This window comes from Lithobates pipiens, unplaced genomic scaffold (genome assembly GCF_037356315.1).
Source record: "Lithobates pipiens isolate NorthernLeopardFrog02 unplaced genomic scaffold, aLitPip1_a1.2 Scaffold_16, whole genome shotgun sequence".
In the NCBI taxonomy this organism is placed as follows: domain Eukaryota; kingdom Metazoa; phylum Chordata; class Amphibia; order Anura; family Ranidae; genus Lithobates; species Lithobates pipiens.
The window spans coordinates 55162665-55182259 of record NW_027507748.1 but is presented as its reverse complement, the minus strand read 5'-3'; the positions used below and the strand labels follow the sequence as shown (position 1 = coordinate 55182259).

The 19595-nt window shown below is 45.9% G+C and overlaps 1 protein-coding gene across 2 annotated transcripts in view; it reads left to right on the top strand.

The window, feature by feature from the left end:
• The window catches only part of CHAF1B (chromatin assembly factor 1 subunit B), a 63838-nt gene that overhangs the window by 37424 nt on the left and 6819 nt on the right, over positions 1–19595 (top strand). For both annotated transcript variants that reach the window (XM_077479921.1, XM_077479920.1), the window contains exons 12-13: positions 739–1176; positions 17578–17675. In XM_077479921.1, the coding sequence (XP_077336047.1) occupies positions 739–1176; positions 17578–17675 (536 nt within the window). The remainder of the gene's footprint in view (positions 1–738; positions 1177–17577; positions 17676–19595) is intronic.

Genomic DNA, 19595 nt, shown 5'->3' with positions numbered 1-19595 from the left:
ACTTCCCCTCGCGCCGCACGTTCATCTAGGACCTGTCACGTGTCCCAGATGACTGTGCGGCTTATCAAGGCGCCTTACGGCGCTCGAGCAGTAGGTGCCCGGCTGTGAAGGCACAGCCGGGTGCCCACAGTACGAATGACGGCGCCGCGAGCGGATCAGGGAACAAGGGGGGCTTCGTTACCCCGCATCGCTGGACCCTGGGACAGGTAAGTGTCCGATTTATTAAAAGTCAGCAGCTGCAGTATTTGTAGCTGCTGATTTTAATATATCTTTTTTTTTTTTTGGGGCACCCCACTTTAATTCTGAACACGGCTACATCTCCAGTTATAAGAGGGTGTGCATGTTTATGCAACCACATTATTATATTATGATCATTTTGTTTTTCAATTGAGTTGTAAAGTTTATAGGTCACATTTTAAAGGTGGAGAAAGTTTGGAAATGATTTATCTTTGTCTCATATTTTTACATCACAGAAACCTGACACTTTAACAGGGGTGTGTAGACTTTTTATAACCACTGTAAGTCTATCGTAATGTGCTAGTATGTGATGCATACTAGCAGATTATGACATTGCCTTACAGATAAATGCTGCCTCAGGATACATCAATACTCTGTGCTATGACCATATACAAACTTTTTGCTGGTGGTTGTGGCTGACTGCAGATATTCAGTCATCTGAATGAACCCTAAAACCCAAATAGAAACAATCTTGTAATTCTCTTTTCTCTTTATCGTTAGGTCTAAAGATGGGACCTTCCTAGTTATCGCCTCCACGGATGGATATTGCTCATTTGTCACTTTTGAGGAAGGTGAGATTGGAGTGCCACTTAAGGAGAAGCCTGCTTTAATTATAAGGACTCCTTCCACAGCAGAGAAGAAGATTAGGAAGTCTCAAGGCAGAAGGGTTTCCTCTCCGATTCTCCGAGCAGGGGAGCAGACCCCTTCTGCAAGGCTATTTGAGCAATCCAGTCCATGCACTCCGATCCACAGCAAGATCAAAGCAGCTTCCACAAGTCAGCCAACAACACCGGTGGGCATAACTAGTGTTCCGGCCACGCCGACCTCTGAGGGCAAAAAGAGTGGACAAAACAGGAAAGCTGCACAGCCCAGGAGGATTACACTTAACACTCTGGAGGCTTGGAGCAAGTCCAGCAAACCTAGCACACCCAGCCCACGGTTAGTTCATGCTGTCTTTTAGTTTAGTGGACCTTTTCAGCTTTGAAGCTTAATGACTTGTAAGGTGTGGTAGTTATGAATGGCAGTTTATTTTTTTTCTTGTTTTTGGCTCTGACTCCTTTTCCATTTATTTTTTATTTTTTTTGAGTGGTATCCTGTGATTCGGTTGCTAGTGTTTTTCTTTTTTTTTTTTTTTTTTTTTTTTTTTCTTTGAAGTTTTATTTATAAAAATGAGTATGTAAAGCAACAAATGTTCTTTTAAGTTTTGGAAAGAGTAGTGAACGAGTAAATCGTCTAGAAATGGTATAGCGCTATCTCTCAAAGTGCAAAATCTATCCAAATCAATAAATGTAAACAAATAATATTACATATCATATGGTGCTACCAATTGATGATCCATAAGCTTAGTTAATCATATGTGGAAAGTGCAAAATACAGAATTAAAACATATCAATAGAACACATATTCAATAGTTTTTTTTATAAAGTGCTTGAAAGAGAAGGTATATCTCATACCAGAAAAAATATATATAAAGTGCATAGCGATACAGTCCATATAAAAATAAAAATAAAAATTTGCACTGGTGGTGGTTGCTCCATATAATATCTTTAAGATATTATGTGGTGTATGTGACAAACGCAACCACTCTATTTTTTTCTTCTATGGTACACTGACAACTATATGGACTTTTGATTGAGATATATATATTATACAGTGTCTCACAAAAGTGAGTACACCCCTCAAATTTTTGGTAAATTATTTTATTATATCTATTCATGTGACAACACTGAAGAAATAACACTTTACATTGTAGCAAAGTAGTGAGTGTAGCTTGTATAACAGCATAAATTTGCTGTCCCCTGAAAATAACTCAACACACAGCCATTGATGTCTAAACCGCTGGCAACAAAAGTGAGTACACCCCTAAGTGAAAATGTCCAAATTGGGCCCAAAGTGTCAATATTTTGTGTGGCCACCATTATTTTCCAGCACTGCCTTAACCCACTTGGATGTGGAGTTCACCAGAGCTTCATAGGTTGCCACTGGAGTCCTTTTCCATGACGACATCAAGGAGCTGGTGGATGTGGGAGACCTAGAGCTCCTCCACCTTCCATTTTTAAGGATGCCCTACAGATGCTCAATTGGGTTTAGGACTGGAGAGATGCTTGGCCAGCCCATATCCTTTAACCTCGGCTTCATTAGCAAGGCAGTGGTCATCTTGGAGGTGTGTTTGGGGTCGTTATCATGTTGGCATACTGCCCTGCGGCCCAGTCTCCAAAGCGAGGGGATCATGCTATGCTTCAGTATGTCACAGTACATGTTAGCATTCATGGTTCCCTCAATGAGCTGTAGTTCCCCCAGTTCCGGCAGCACTCATACAGCCCCAGACCATGACACTCCCACCACCATGCTTGACTGTAGGCAAGACACGCTTGTCTTTGTACGCCTCACCTGGTTACCACCACACATGCTTGACACCATCTGAACCATTTAAGTTCATCTTGGTCCCATCAGACCACAGGACATGGTTCCAGTAATCAATGTCCTTAGTCTGCTTGTCTTCAGCAAACTGTTTGCGGGCTTTCTTGTGCATCATCTTTAGAATATAAATCTATTGCTTGATATTTTTTATTTTGCACTTTCCACTTGTGTAAAATAAACAAATACATATAATAAACTAAGCTTATTGATCATCAGTTGGTGCCATCGTATGATATGTATAAAATATACAAAGTGATAGGTTCACACCCGGTACATCAGTTGATTGGGCAGCAAGGCTGTTGACCGTAGAGTGTTGGTCTGCTTGGACAAGTCGCTTAAAGGCCGGGCCTGCCAATGCCAGTAATGCAACATCAAGGCTAAATGAGACTGGAGCCAAGCCCTGTTCTTGATCCGTCCAAGCTGCCCAAATAGACTCAAATTGTTTTCGGGTACCTTTACAGATAATGAGCCATTCCTCCGCCTCCATGATCTCCCTCACCTTCCCCAACCAGTCACGTTCGCTCGGAATATGTTGGCTTTTCCAATGTACTGGTATAAGGCGTTTTTGCAGCATTGAGTAGCTGAGGGCGAGTACTATGTTTATAGCGAGAAACAGGGATGGCCTGGATGTGGAGCAGAAAATGGTTTGAAGCAGCGATATATCTATACCGAGGCCTTCAGATATGTGCCTGCTAAGAGACCAAAACGGTGTCAAAATTGGACACTCCCACCACATATGTTAGGAATATTCCCTTCTGCACACATTCCCTCCAACACAGATCAGAGGTGGAGGGATAAATTCGAGCAATAGACAAAGGTACCCTATACCACCTTGGTAACAGTTTGCAGTTATTCTCCTTTTTGTTTTGGAGTCTAGACTCCATCTTTATGTAGAGACTGTGCTCCCATCCTCTCACACAAGAGTTTTGGGCTAGGTTTATCTGCATCTAGCATTTTATAGAGGGTTAAGATCATGTGGGGCAGGGGGTCACTAGCTGCCCATAGGCTTTCAAATTCAGGGAGGGTGGTCCTGTTCTGTGACTTTCTATGTCTTTATATTGACGATTCCTCCAGAAATCAAAGGGGAATCTGTCATATGGTTCCCTGAGGTTGGTGAGTGGAGCCAATGTGTGCTCCTCTACAAAACGTGCAAAACTAATAACCCTGTTGTATGCCCGGATTCCAAAGAAGCACAGTTGCTCCCCAGGGGGAAACGAAGAATAACCACCTACCGGTGCCAGTGGAGACGTCAGAGGCACCAGGGAAAAATGCCCATTCAATCAATCCCACGCCTTCAAAGCACGAGAGGACACTCCATTAGAGAAGCCCCTGTCCTCCCGAGGAACCCATGGAGCATACGACAGTTCTCTACCCGCTATGGTCTTTTCCAGGAGAACCCCCCCATAGCTTGGAGGAATGGAACCTCCAGTTAAGAATCCATTGCAATGCAACCGCCTGATAATATTGTAACACATTAGGTACTCCCAGTCCCCTGGCCCATTTAGATCTCTGGAGCAAAGTCATGGCAAGTTGTGATCTCTTACCCCCCCACACAAACCCAATGAAAAGGCTGCATAGTTCTGCAAAGAAGTGCTGGCGTAGGGGCACAGGTATTAACTGCAGGAGAAATAGTTTGCAGGGCAATACTGTCATCTTAATACTTTTTGTGTGGCCAACCCATGTGAAGGTAGCCCTATCCCATGACTGCAAATCGAGGTGAATCTTCCTGAGTACAGGGACATAATTATGTGCATACAGGGAACCTAGACAATCAGTGATTTGGATACCTAGGTATCGCATGGAGGGAGAGGCCAATGAGAGAGGATCAGTGAGTTGGATACCTAGGTATTTCATGGAGGGTGATGCCCATGAGAAAGAAAGAAAGAAAGAAAGAAAAAGATCCCTTCAAGGAGGAAGCCAGAGCCAACTGGAACGGTGACCAGCAGAATCTCAGACTTGGCGTAATTGATCTGAAAATTGGACACTTGGCTATATGGGGACAGCTCCTCCACCAGGCTAGGTGATGAGACAAGGGGGGTCTATGACATGGAAGAGGATGTCATCTGCATATACAGAGAACTTGTGCTCCACAGACCCCACATGAACCCCCCCCCCTAATGCTCGGGTTAGATCTGATTCTTTTGGAGCAGCGTTTCCAAGACCAGTACGAACAGAAGGGGGGAGAGTGGGCACCCCATCTCGTACCATTCTGGTTGGGTAACTCCTTGGAGAGGCCGCGTTCTTCCTAACCTGAGCAGTGGAGGACGTATATAATGCTGAAATCCAGCGTAGCATATGTGGGCCTAAACCTAGCCTTCCTAATATTGCGTTATGGTTATCCCAATCCACACGATCAAATGCCTTCTCGGCATCGGTCGATAGGAAAGTGATCCTGCGTACGAACCCAATGACTGAGCTGGAGAGCCCTAATGGAGTTGTCTCTCGCCTGTCGACCAGTAATGAAGCCAGTCTGATCAGCATGGATTACGTTGGGGAGAAAGTGTTTAAGACGCTTGGTGAGTATTTTAGCTGAGGTCTGTGTTTAATAAGGAGATAGGGTGGTAACTCTGGGGATGCCTAGGACTAGGATCCTTCCCTTCCTTCGGAAGGACAGTGATGTGGGCGAGCAAAGACCCATGTGGGAAATGCCCGTCAGTGGCAAGGGAGATGAAAAATGCACACATAGGGGCCTGAAGCCGATACTTGCTTTACATAGTAAGCCTTGGTAAAGCCACCCGGCACTGGGCTTTTTCTTTTCAGGGAGAGACCTCGCGGTGGTCGGCAGTTCTGTCATAGAAATGGGAAGTTGCAGTCCTACTTGCTGTTCAGTGGATAAATTAAGGAGCCCTACAGAGGATAGATAGGTCTCAATATGGGACTGCTTTAGTGCAACCTCTGTGAGGGAGGAGGCGGAATCCAGGCTGTACAAGACTGCGTAATAATTGCGAAACAGTGAAGGGATTTTTTTTTTTTTTTTTGCATTTATCAGTTTGCTGTACCGCCACACCCGATGGAGAGTGCAGCTTATGGACATGAGTAGCTGCACTGTGCTTACGGCGCACCCTCGCCAGTAACCTCCTGCATTTATTGCCATATTATAGTACTTATGAGCCACATAGCGTAACCGCCGGGTAATTTTGCGCGCTCCCTGCGAGCGCCGTGATCCCCGAGACTCGGGTGATCACCGATCTGAGTAAGGGGCTGGTCCCGTTCCCTTACCATGTGATCAGCTATCGGCCAATGACAGCTGATCACATGATGTAAACAAAAGCTCAGTGATCGTGGTTTTTTTTTTTCTCCTCACGCCCTCGATCACCGGCTTATCTTAAAGGGACATCGGTCTCTAAGAGGAAGAGGCAATTATGCCTCATTTATACAGACCAGCAGTGCCCACAAGTGCCACCTATTGATGCCCATAAGTGCCACCATTCAGTGCCACCTAAAGTGCTGCCTATCGGCGTAATCGATCAGTGCCGCCTCATCAGCGTACATCAATGACAAAAATTACCCGTTATAAAATTTTAAAACAAAAAAATATATATATATATTTTTTAAAGAATTTGGTCTTTTTAATTTAACCACTTGACCACTGGGCACTTAAACACCCTTAATAACCAGACCAATTTTCAGCTTTCGGTGCTCACACTTTGACAATTACTCAGTCATGCAACACTGTACCTATGTGAAATTGTTGTCCTTTTTTTTTCACACAAATAGAGCTTTCTTTTGGTGGTATTTAACCACTTGCAGACCGGGCCAATTTGCTGGTCAAAGACCAGACCCCTTTTTGCGATTCGGCACTGCGTCACTTTAACTGACAATTGCGCGGTCGTGCGAAGTGGCTCCCAAACAAAATTGACGTCCTTTTTTCCCCCACAAATAGAGCTTTCTTTTGGTGGTATTTGATCACCCCTGCGGTTTTTATTTTTTGCGCTATAACCAAAAATAGAGCGACAATTTTGAAAAAAACACATTTTTTACTTTTTTGTTATAATAAATATCATCCAAAAATATATAAAAAAACATATTTTTTTCCCTCAGTTTAGGCCGATACGTATTCTTCTAGATATTTTTGGTTAAAAAAATCGCAATAAGCGATTATTGATTGGTTTGCGCAAAAGTTATAGCGTTTACAAAATAGGGATAGTTTTATAGCATTTTTATTAATATTTTTTTATTTTTATTTTTTTACTAGTAATGGCGGCGATCAGCGATTTTTTTTTTTTTTTTTTTTTTTTTTTTTTTTTTTTATTGTGACTGCGACATTGTGGGGGACCCATCGGACATTTTTGACACATTTTTGGGACCATTGTCATTTATACAGTAATCACTGCTATATAAATGCAGTGATTCCTGTGTAAATGACACTGGCAGTGAAAGGGTTAACCAGTGGGTGGCAGTGTAGGGGTTAAGTGTTCCTAGGGGTGTGTTACTAACTGTGGGGGGGTTGGGCTTTCATTTAGTGATCACTGATCTCTGCTCCAATCGCATGGAGCGGCGATCAGCGTCACTAGTTGCTAGGCAGAATGGAGAAATGTTGTTTACACAGCATTTCCTCCATTTGGCCGCTCCGTGAGACGATCGCGGGAACGCCCGCGGCGATCAAGTCCGCGGGTCCCGTGACCGGACTCACGGGGGTCCCGACCAGCGCGGCGCTCCCGATGGCAGGGTGGCATTGAATATTGGACGTACCTGTACGCCAATATGCCTGCCCGTGCCATTCTGTCGACGTACATCGTCGTGCGCTGGTCGGGAAGTGGTTAATCACCGCTGGGTTTTTTATTTTTTGTGCTATAAAAGAAAAAAGACCAAACATTCTGTAAAAATGAATTTTTCTTCGTTTTTGTTATAAAATGTAGCAGATTAGTAATTTTTCTTCATAAATTTTGGCCAAAATTTATACCACTACATATCTTTGGTAAAAATAAGTACAAATTGGTGGATATTATTTGGTCTTTGTGAAAGTTAGAGAGTCCACAAGCTATGGTGCCAATATCTGAAAATTGATCACACCTGAAGTACTGACGGCCTATCTAATTTCTTGAGACCCTAACATGCCAGAAAAGTACAAATACTCCCCAAATAACCTATTTTAGGAAAGAAGACATTCCAAGGTATTTAGTAAGAGGCATGATGAGTTTTTTGAAGTTGTCATTTTTTTTCACACAATTCTTTGCAAAATCAAGATTTTTTTTCCCCCTTTTTTTTCATTTTTTTTTTATCCACAAAATTGTCATATCAGGTTATTTCTCACACACAGCATAGGCATACCACAAATTGCACCCCAAAACACATTCTGCTATTAATCCTGAGTATGGCGATACCACATGTGTGAGACTTTTACACATACAGAGGCCCAACATGCATGGAGTGCCATCAGGCGTTCTGGAGCACCCAGAACAATTCTGACATTTCTCTCCTACATGTAAAAATCATAATTTATTTGCTAGAAAAGTGCATAGAACCCCAAAACATTATATATGTTTTTTTAGCAAAGACCCTAGAACAGTGGTGCCCAACCAGTGGCCCGCGTAGCCTTCTGATGTGGCCCCCGACTTTTCTGTGGGATGGCAGATTGGCAAGCCCAGATCATGGGTTGCGGACCCGCCATCCCAGAGCATCTGTGTTGTTAATGAAGCCGGCAAAGCAAGAAGTTGTGGAGCAGAGCTGTATAAGCTGATGCTTCCTGTATAGCGCAGTCTCTTGCCACAGGTGGAGTGATACCAAATGCACTCTGCCGGGGACAGCAACAGCAGGCGATACCTGAATGGAAAACTGTTATTAAAGGTCAGATTATTACTAAAATTGCAGTGTATATATGGGCATATCTGCGCAGTGGTTACTGGACTGCTTTCATACTGATCCGCAGGTGCAGTGCACCTTCAGGTTACCTGCACTGAGGCATAGATTTCTGTTATTACCTGCGGGTTTGTCGAGCTTTCAGAAAGTGCACCACACCTGCAGGATATAATAGGAGTCTATGGCAAAGTGTGGCTAACCCACAGGAAAGACACAGGTGCACTGCGCTGCATTAGTGTCAAAGGCCCCTCACACACAATTTGTACAACTCAATTGGGCCCTCCAGTCACCTCTATGAAACAACATATGTAAACAGATTTGTGTCCTTTTACACCCGCCTACCTCCAATCCGATTCGCTTAAAAAAATTCCCTTCTGTCAGGGTGGATCGGATCAGAGGACCCATAGAATAGAGTGGGGTGTGTCCGTGTCCGCTCTGCACGGACCTGTCATACGATTGCTCATTGTGGCCCGTGACCGGTTATCAAGTTGCTTAAGTGGCCCTCACTCTTGAAAAGGTTGGGCAACCCTGCCCTAGAGCATACAATTGTGGTCGTTGCAACTTTTTATCTTGCACGGTATTTGCGCAGCAATTTTTCGAACGCGTTTTTTTTGGGGAAAAAAAATTTTGTGCTTAAAAAAACAAAACAGTAAAGTTAGCCCAATGTTTTTGCATAATGTAAAAGATGAAGTTACGCCGAGTAAATACCTAACATGTCGCCCTTCAAAGTTGCACACGCTCGTGGAATTGCGCCAAACGTCACTACTTAAAAATCCCCATAGGCGACGCTTTACATTTTTCTACTGGTTACATGTTTTGAGTTTGAGGAGGTCTAGGGACAAAATTATTGCTCTCGCTCTAACGTTCGCAGCGATACCTCACCTGTGGTTTGAACACCGTTTTCATATGTGGGCGGGACTTATGTATGCGTTCACTTCTGCATTCGAGCACATGGGGACAGGGGCGCTTAAAATTTTTTATTTTGTTTTGTTCATTTTACTTTATTTTAGTTTGACATTTTTTTTTCCCCAAAAATAAATTTTTTGATCACTTTTATTCCTATTACAAGGAATGTAAACATCCCTTGTAATAGGAATATGGCATGACAGGTCCTCTTTACAGTGACATATAGGGTCAATAAGACCCCACATCTCACCTCTAGGCTGGGAAGCCTGAAATAAAAAAACTAAAAAACGATTCTGGCTTTGATCGTATTGGTAAGTCGGTAGAAGCACCGGGGGAGGGGGGGGGAACATCCCCTCTCGCCTCCTGTAAGAACGATCAAGCAGCGGAACAGCCGCTATGATCTTATGGTGTAGAGAATCGCCGGCTGAAAAAGCTGATATCTGAATGATGCCTGTAGCTACAGGCATCATTCAGATATCCCCGCACAAAGTAAAGGACATCATATGACTGCCGGCGGGCGGGAAGTGGTTTAAAATGCTTTTTTTTTTTTTTTAACACAAAGTTGTCCATTTTTATACAATATTTCTGACACATAGCATGTACATACCAAAAATCACACCCCAAAATAGATTCTCCTACTCCTCTTGAGTACGGCGATAACACATGTGTGAGACTTCCACAGCCTGGCCACATACAGAGGCTGAGTACATCCAAGCATGGCTGGGTATCACCGAGTTTGCAGGGTATCGCCGAGTATGGCTGACTATTGCAGGGTATCGCCGAGTATGGCTGACTATTGCAGGGTATCGCAATTGAAGGGTTAATTGTCGGTGAGCAGCGCCGTGGGCACTGCAGATCCAGCCCACAGCGCTGCTGACAATGATCTCTCCCCCTCCGCTGTACCGATGGGTACAGAGAGGGGAGGGAGGAACAGGCGTCCTAACATGTCCCCGGTTTATTTACAAGTGATCGCTCCATCATTTGACGGAGCGATCACGTGGTAAACGGCCGCGATGAGCGGCTGTTTACCATGATCCGTGATGCACCGGGTCCTGTGGACCCGGCGGTCATGGATGCTCTCAAGTGCGGAATTCATTCATATGACGTCGTCCTAGAGTTAAGCAACCACCCTGTAGCCTTCATTCGGCTATGGCCCGGTTGTTATGTGGTTAAAAAAGAACTGCAGAAGTGATCAAATACCACCAAAAGAAAGCTCTTATGGGGGGGGGGGGAATAATTTCATTTGGGTACAGTGTATGACCGCGCAATTGTCATTCAAAGTGCGACAGCGCTGGAAGCTGAAAATTGGTCTGGATAGGAGGGGGGTTTAAGTGTCTAGTAAGCAAGTGGTTAAGGATGTCCTCACTCTAAAACCTGCCGCGCAGCATCTTTGCCGGCTTTTTGGGGCTACTAAAATGGATTATCTCATTGGTGACCCCCTGACCCTGAACCATGCAAATCCTGTTAAGTGGGTTCTCAGACTGCCTTGTGTAGTGTTTCTCTTGTAAACTTTGTATCCCAAAAAAAATGGGTATATAGCTTTTATTACATCTGCCAAGCAAGCCATTTCAAAATATATTATAACTTATATTTACCGGCCGACACAGCTCCTCTCTTAGCCATTGGGTTGTTTGCCCTATTTCTAGGAGATAACTAGGCATTAGTTGTAACACAACACTCAGAACTCTTAGTTCCGCCCAGGGGGCGATCCCTTCGGTAACAACCCTCCAGTCTGCCAGACAGACCTCAGTTTTTTATTTTGCCTAGTGAAGGAGGAGGACCTAGGAACCCTGCGGGGGTCCATCGGTCCGTGCTTTTTTTAAATACAGAAGCTTGGCTTTTTGCCCAAGATGAATGATCCTGTGATCTGCTATAAACAGTCGGCTGGGTGACAGGCTGGTTACCCTTATCCTTGTAGTCTTCCCCAGTCTGGCCATCGAGCATGTGCAGACCAGAGCTCCGCGCTGGGTCGGCCACGACGAAACCTCAGCTCCGGGGCACACGTGACCGGGCTACTGATGTCTGCGTCACAGTGAGTCGAGGCCAGCAGCCACCCTGTAGTGATCAGTGAGTGGGTCTGTAATGGAATGTCTCCCAGCTCTTCAGGACTGGTAAGTACAGCTCTCCCTGCCTCGGTGGGGCTGAGCAGCTGGGCATTGCCTGCCAGGTCGATTCGGGGGTCCCTCACCTCCCTCTCGTCTCTCCCTGTCCCCATCTTCCCTCCCTGGGGAGGATGCTGCATGTGGCTGCTGAGTGGTGTCTGTGTGTGCATATACAGGGGCTCTCTGGTGGGCTTTCACCTGGGATGGGGGAGGCTGTCTGTCTAGTGGTGTCCTGGGTCCTGTGTTTTATGCCCCTGGAAGAAGGTGCCTGTGAGGGTCTGCTGTTTTCTGGTACGGCGCTGTGTTCTCTGCCATCGTTATTCTTTCTGTACTTCATGGAGCTGCTGGCGGCTCCTGGGCTTCAGTGGCCATTTGCCTAGTGATCTCCTTTTCAGGACACTGGCAGACATTTTCTGGAAGCCTGAACATGTTTTTCAGTGTTCTCTAGCAGCAGGATGGCTCATGTGCTCTCCCAGCCATTTTCCCTGTGTTTTCTGTCTTTGTATTGGACGCTGGACGGCCATTTTATTGAAGCCTGAGCACATTTCAGAGCGGTTTGGCGCTAATTGCAGTGGCTGCCACCGACAGATCTTTTGTTTCCTCTGAACCTGGGAGCACACAGGGACTACAGGCAATACTTGTGGGACAGCGCAGAACTCCTCAGGGTGGTGAGTCCGGCGGGAATGAGCCCCTCAGCCAGTGACAGCAAGGAGGGTGTGACTGTCGCTGTCCTATGTCCCCTTCGGGTGGCAGACAAGGTAGGGTCAGCATGGCTTCAGAAACTGGTGTTTCTTCCCCCGAAATCCAGGAAATTGCAACCAGGTCACCTGCATGCCTATGGACACCCTGATGGCGGTCCTCAATTAGTTTGTTGCCAAGATGGAGGCAGTGCGTGGGAAGAAAGGTGCACTAAAGCGCCCCCCCCCCCCCCCGTCCTCTGGGGAGAGCTCTGACGCAGACTCGGGTCCTGCTGAGGCTGGTGACCCCCTGCTCTGTCTTGTCAGATGACGCTGACCAGGACCGTTCGGATGAGTCCCCGTCTGGGTCCGGGCGAACAAAGCGCTTGTTGGAGCACCTATCACAGCTGTGTGTGATACCCTGAAGATTCAGGAGCCAGTGCATCCCTCTGCTGATGTACCGGTCCCTTCTGGGTCCCGCAAGCCAGCAGGTTCGCCGAAGGTGTTCCCGTATCTGACTTATTTTTTTTTTTTTTTTATTGAGTTTGCAATAAAACATAAAACAACTTACAGCCTATTGGGCATACCCAGGCTGATTACTACTACAACCCCCTGAGTCAACAATAACAACAAACCCCCCCCCCCTCCCCCCCCATATACCGCCACCGGCGTATACAACCAAAGAAAAAACCCAACGTACACTCTAGCACCACTGCTCACTGCTCAGGACAATCTTCAAGTTCGCTCATGCTCTACTGCAGGCTGTAGGCCATCCCAGGATGAAGCATGCAAGCCCTCGCCCCCCCCAACCAACCCCCCACTGCCCCTGTAAGGAGGACCCAGGGCTACAGATGTGTTAAAACCCTAGAACGCCACCACTAAGTCCTAATGAAACATTGTCAGTCAGCACTCGAATCAGCATTGGTGTCACGTGACTCCGTCCAAATGTCCCATACTTTATGAAATTTAGCTCCGCAGCCGCTCGAAAGATAGGTGGCCTTGTATAGTGGAAGAGCCGTGTTCACTAAACTCTTCCAAAAATTAATAGAGGGGGCCAACGGAGCCTTCCACTTAAGAACAATAGACTTACGGGCATAGTATAACAATAATCCCAGGAGTGTTCTGAGCGCTCGGCGTGGGGCCAGCGATCGTATCTGACTTATTTTGACAAGTTCATTTACAGCCCGTTCACACCTGAACGTTTTGTAGCCCTACGCCTGAAGCTACAAAACGCTGGAGGGGAAAAAATACATTATTCTCAATGGAGATCGTTCACATCTCCACTCCATGTCGCCTGAAGCCGAACGCCTGAAGCTCAAACAAGTTCTGGACCCTTTTTTGTCGCGCGAATCGGGCTGATTTGGACGTTTTCATTCCCATAGAAACTAATGGAAACGCTCGATTCGAGCGACAACGCGCGACAACGAGCGTTTCTACGGGCGTTTTGACGCTGTATCTGCTCAAGAAAAAATAAGCAGATGAAAAATTTTTCCTATTGGCTGAAAAAAAACGCCGAAGTTAAAAAACGCTCGTTGTCGCGTGTTGTAGTGTGACAAAACGCTCGTTGTCGCGCGTTGTAGTGTGACAAAACGCTCGTTGTCGCGCGTTGTAGTGTGACAAAACGCTCGTTGTCGCGCGACAAAACGCCGGTAAAAACGTTCAAACACGCTACGCTCAGGTGTGAATGCAGCCTTACAAGGAATGGGGTCACCCGCAACAGACCTTTTCGGTCCCCAAATACATGGCGGTGCATTACCCTTTTGAGGAGAGCCTTCTGAAAAAATGGTTGGCTCCTCCGGGCGTGGACCCCCCAGTATCCAGGTTAAATAAAGTAACCACAATCCTGGTTGAGGGGGCTCCTGCATTCAAGGATCCCATGGACAGGAAGGCTGAGGCAGTGGCTCGTTCCCTGATTACGGTTGTGGGTCAGCCATGCGACCAGTACTGGCACCCGCATACTTGTGTCTCAGACACTGACTGAGTGGGCAAATCTTTTGCGCCGCGATTTGGGAGAGCAACAGGCTTCTCCTGTCTGCGTGGAACGAGCAGACCAACTAGTGCAAGGCCTTAAGTACATCTGTGATGCGGCCCTGGATACTCTCCCTGATTTGGCTAAAATGACGGATCTTCCCTTCCTTGGCGACCGGCTCTTTGGAGCCTCTTTGGATGACATTATTGAAAAATGCCACCGGAGGTAAGAGTACCTTACTCCCACAGGCCAGGAAGGCTAAGGAGCCACGCCCTAGGCAAAGTCCCTCTTTTTCCACTCACAAACTGCTTTTTCGTCTGTCCGGAGCTTCGACAAAAGTCCTCAGCCCGACAGGACGTCCACGGATGGTCAAAAAAGACCCTGGAACCGCAAGCCTACCAAGTCTGCGACTAAAAGTGCTACTGCATGAAGGTTTGCCCCCACCCATGTCTCGGGTGGGGCGGGTTGCCTTTGTGAGTTTGCAGCCTGGTGGTCCTCTCGGTTATCCGACCAATGGGTCTGTGATCTGATTTCCACAGGTTACAAGATAGTTTCTCTCTTGGCCGCCAAAACAGATTCTTCCCCACCAGCATACCCGTATCCCCGGCTCGCCGGGAGGCCCTCTTGGGGGCATTAAGGGACCTGCTGAATGCGGAATGCTTCCAGGGATTCTACTCAAATCTGTTTGTGGTTCCCAAGAAGGAAGGAGTATGTCCAATCTTGGACCTAAAAGTCCTCAATCACTTTGTAAAAGTGCAGAGGTTCAGAATGGAATCCGTTTGCTCCGTAGTCTATTCACTCCAAGGGGACTCCCTGGCGTCCTTGGACATCCAGGATGCGTACTTGCACATACCCATATGCCTTCGGCATTAAAAATGTCTGCGGTTTGCCGTCTTTACCAAGGTATTGGCTCCAGTTTTGGCGTGGCTACGGCAACGTGAGATCGCGATCGTGGGATACCTAGACAATCTCCTCCTGAGGGCATCTTCCGCCTCAGAATTAGAGGAGGATGTGGCGATCACCATGCAGACCCTCCAAAAATTTGGGTGGCCGTTGAACCTAAAGAAGTCTGTGATCATACCGACCCAGCGTCTGGAGTACCTGGGCTTGCTGCTGGACTCCATGGAAGCGAGAGTGTGTCTCCCTTCAGACAAACTGCATACTCTCAGATCCGCAGTGAAACTGCTTATGAACCGCAAGTGGTCGTCTCTCCGCTTTTGCATGCGAGTACTGGGTCTCATGGTAGCCTCCTTCGAGGCAGTGCCTTATGCCCAGTTCCACACCAGAGTCCTGCAGAAGGAGATTTTGACAAAATGGGATAAATCTCAGTTGTCCCTGGATCGACAGATCCAGGTGAGCCAGTCAGTCAGAGACTCGCTGATCTGGTGGTTGAGGTCCCCGGTGATTCAGTCAGGAAAATCATTCCTACCTCCTGAGGTGGACAGTGATCGCAATGGATGCCAGTTCCTCCAGTGAGTCCACCGTTACCCCCATGGGATTTGAACCTGGTGTTGTCGGCGCTTCAAAAACCGCTGTTTGAAAATATCAGAGAGATTCCCCTGTTGACCCTTTCTCAGAAAGTGGTCTTTCTAGTGGCTTCACATCGGCCAGGAGGGTTTCGGAACTGGCGGCCTTGTCCTGCAAGTCGCCCTATCTGATTATCCACAAGGATAAGGTGGTGTTGTGTCTGCAACCGTCTTTTCTACCGAAGGTGGTCTCGGCTTTTCATATCAATGAGGACATTGTATTGCCATCTCTGTGTCCTAAGCCCCCTAAGGAGGTGATCCTTCACGCTCTGGATGTGGTGCGGACTCTGAAGGTGTATTTGTCTGCCACGGCTCCCTTTCGGACGTCAGACTCAGTTTGTTTGTTTCGGTGGCTGGTCCAATGAAAGGCATGGCAGTCTCGTCTGCCACCATTTCCAGGTGGATCAGACAGATTGTAGTACAAGCCTACGCCTTGAAGGGGCAGGTGCCCCCCCTTTCTGGTCACGGCCCACTCTACAAGGGCAATCGGAATGTCTTGGGCCTTCCGACACCAAGCGTCTGTCATTCAGGTGTGTAAAACGGCGACCTGGTCGCCTGTCCACACGTTTACCAAGTTCTACAAGGTACACGTCGGTGCATCGGCTGATTCCTGTTTTGGCCGCAAAGTTTTGCAGGTGGCCCTATAGTTGCAATTGAATATGCAATATATATTTCCTGTTTTTTCGATAAAAACACAGTACTGTTAAGTTAATGCGCTGTTGCATTACTTCTGCAGTTTTTGGTGCGGTTTTGGGTAATCACTCCTGTTGAGGGTACCCTTGTTTTTGTGGTGGTTTTTCCACGCACTGTTTTTTGTGGGTAAAGTTTCACTAGTTCCCACTTGCCATGGTGGTTGAAGTTGCTATGCTGTTTTTCCCACCCCTCCTTTGGCACTGCTTGGGAACGTCCCAATGGCTAAGAGAGGAGCTGTGTCGGTCGGTGAATTATAGAGAAAAGGATTTTACGGTGAGTACAAAAAATCCTATTTCTAATCTGTAGCTGGCAATTTTTTTTTTTTAAACTGTCAAAAAAAGAGGGTTCTCCCTCTTTAAAGTCTCATGCATGTGCAGTGCGCTCTCCCACCCCATTGTAGCAGTGATGCACTCAGCGGCTGCTGTGACAGAGGGAGCACTGTTAGCACAGGTTGTGTAAAAGGGAGAGTTCTCATTCCAGTGATGATGGGAGCAATGTACATGACTTCTCAGATCACAAGCAGGACTACTATTCGTTTTTCAGCCAGGCTCTGGGTAAAACGCTCTAAAGCAGGGGTCTCAAACTGGTGGCCCTCCAGCTGTTGCGAAGCTATAAGTCCCATGAGGCATTGCATGGCTGATACATACAAGCATGACTCCCACGGGCAGCAACATGATGGGACTTGTAGTTTCCGAACAGCTGGAGGGCCGCCAGTTTGAGACCCCTGCTCTAACACCTAGTACACACAGGTGATAATTTGACTGAAGTTTTGGCCTGTGTTGTATGCCAGCCAGTCTGACAGAAGTCGGCGGAGCATGCTGGAAAACCGGCAGCTGACCGGAGTGTTCTGGCGGGGGACACAATAGAACAGCAGGGGAGCTTGCTGCAGTATCATTGGATTGTTAGTACAGTGGCTCTGACCGGAGCTGTCGGGGTGTGTTTATTTTTTTTTTATTTTTTTATTCAACCTGCTGGGTTGAACTGGAAAAAAACTAACGTGTACCAGGGTTAAGCCTATGGTTATGGCATTTAAACTACAAATTTCAAAGCTGCACAATGTTTTTTTTAATTTAAGTACCGGGGGCCCCTTGACTGCACAATGCATTTCATTACAAAGGTAACCTTTTTAAATACATGATTTTTTTGTGTTTGAATAGATTTATAGGGACTAAAAGTGTAACTCTCTGTAGTTTATCGTTTGCAGTGAATTATGACTGACCTTTCTCTTTCTATCTGCCACTATACAGGAGAATCGCCCTAATCCCTGTAAAGACAAATTCACCCAACACACATCAACTCGCTCCAGTGTCCCCAGGACCCAGTAGGATGGAGTGCAGTAGTACTGGTAAGTGGCAAAATCTTTTTGTACTTCTCTAGAAATGTCTTACATTGGTATAAAAAAAAGGGGGGGGGGGGGAGAGTTAGTGTGTTTTGCTATTTTGCTATTATGCTTGTCTGGGTTCCTGGGGAATCCATTGTGGTCTATAGGAAATATTTAAATGAGTTGCAATTATGTAGTTTCCTGTTGAAATACTCCAAAACTGAACGATAAAATGTTCACCCTTTTCATAATGCATATTATACTATAACCTTAGAAATTCTTTCACTGTAGAGAGGAAGCAAGCTTCTGCAGGGAACCTAGAAGTTCACACAGTTGCAGTGGCATTCCAGATCTCCCTGGTACATCCAAGCGCCAGTTTGCTCTGACAGGCAAAGTGATTACATTTCCCGGTATTGTCGGATCTTCCGAGCAAGCCTTGCCCCTATGCATCCCTACTGTCCCATCACTGTCATGGGCATTCTCATAGGCCCAATAAGCATGCACAGGGTTCCGAAGGGGAAGTGCCCAATATTCGCCTTTCAGAACTGCAGTGACAGGAAGGTTTGGGAAGCTGCTGTACGGTACTGTATGTGCAGCTCTTCCTCCCACTGAGTCTCTTTAACCACTTGACCGGAAGATTTACCTCCCTTCATGACCAGGCCACTTTATGCGATACGGCACTGCATTACTTTAACTGATAATTGTGCAGCTGGAGTGACGGCAGTCAACAGAGGGCTTTAGTTACATGAGTGCAAAACGAACTCCACTCCTGTGATTCATAGGAACAGCAGGGCCAATATAGCTTTGGCCATACTTCTCCTTTTAAGAAATCAAGGACAAAACAGTTACAATGCACTGTGTGTGTACAGATCTACTTAATTACCCTTACAGTGTACCTGTCAAAGTATTGTGATCAGTTTTTTTTAACACCTTTTTTTATTGGGTTTTTAAGCGTAAACATGACAAACATGCCTTGCAAGGTAATACAGTAAGTCCTGGTTCACATAGGTCCGATGCGGGAACACTGCCAATCCACTGCGGGTTCCTGCATCACACTGCCATATGCAAACTGCTGGGAGTGTCAGTACATTGTTAATGACACCCCCATTTCAGTTCCCATATTGCAGTGTGAACTGACAGTTTGAACTGAAATTGGATCGCATCAGTGTGAACACTCATGCGATCAGATTCTGGTTTTTGAATTTGCATCACAATCTGTGATTTGCAGTGTGGTGCGAAGCGCATGCGATACCACACAGCGAACCAGTGTGAACCCAGCCTGAAGGCAGAATAAACAGATTAGCAGTACAAAGAATACAAATGCAATGATTTTTTTTTTTTTTTTTTTTTATATACAAATCTTATATTTTCAGGATACATAATTTTATTTTTTTATGTGTTGTGTTGTGTTTTATTTTTTTATTTTTTTTTACCTAGTCAATCCAAGGTTACCAGGTATAGTAAAAGGTATACAAGGTATCTTTTCTCATAGCCAGCATTTTTTTTGTAGGTATAATGTCATCTAACCAACACAACACTTTCAGATAGGTTGGGTACAAGGTTTTGTTTTCATCAAGCAGTACTATCTGGAATGCTGGCACTCCAAGGTTTCTGTATGTATATAATTTTAGCCCATTGTGTTCTTATTGCCATCTGAAGTCGCCTGATGTTTAATTTCTTCCATGTAATTTTGAATGCCATTTTCTATTAAGCTATCTAATAGGACACCTTTCTGTGCCACTGACCTGTGATTTTTAAACTATCAAATTTCTAATTTCTTTCTTTTAATTTCTCCATTTGGAGAAAAGGGATTTAAAGCAATACAAAAGTCAATTTTGTTTTATTTATTTGTGCCTAAAGTTAAACCTACAATAAGGCTTACCTGTAGGTATAGTAAAATCTCCTGAGCGTTCACCATTCAGAAGATGACATCACTGTCGCATG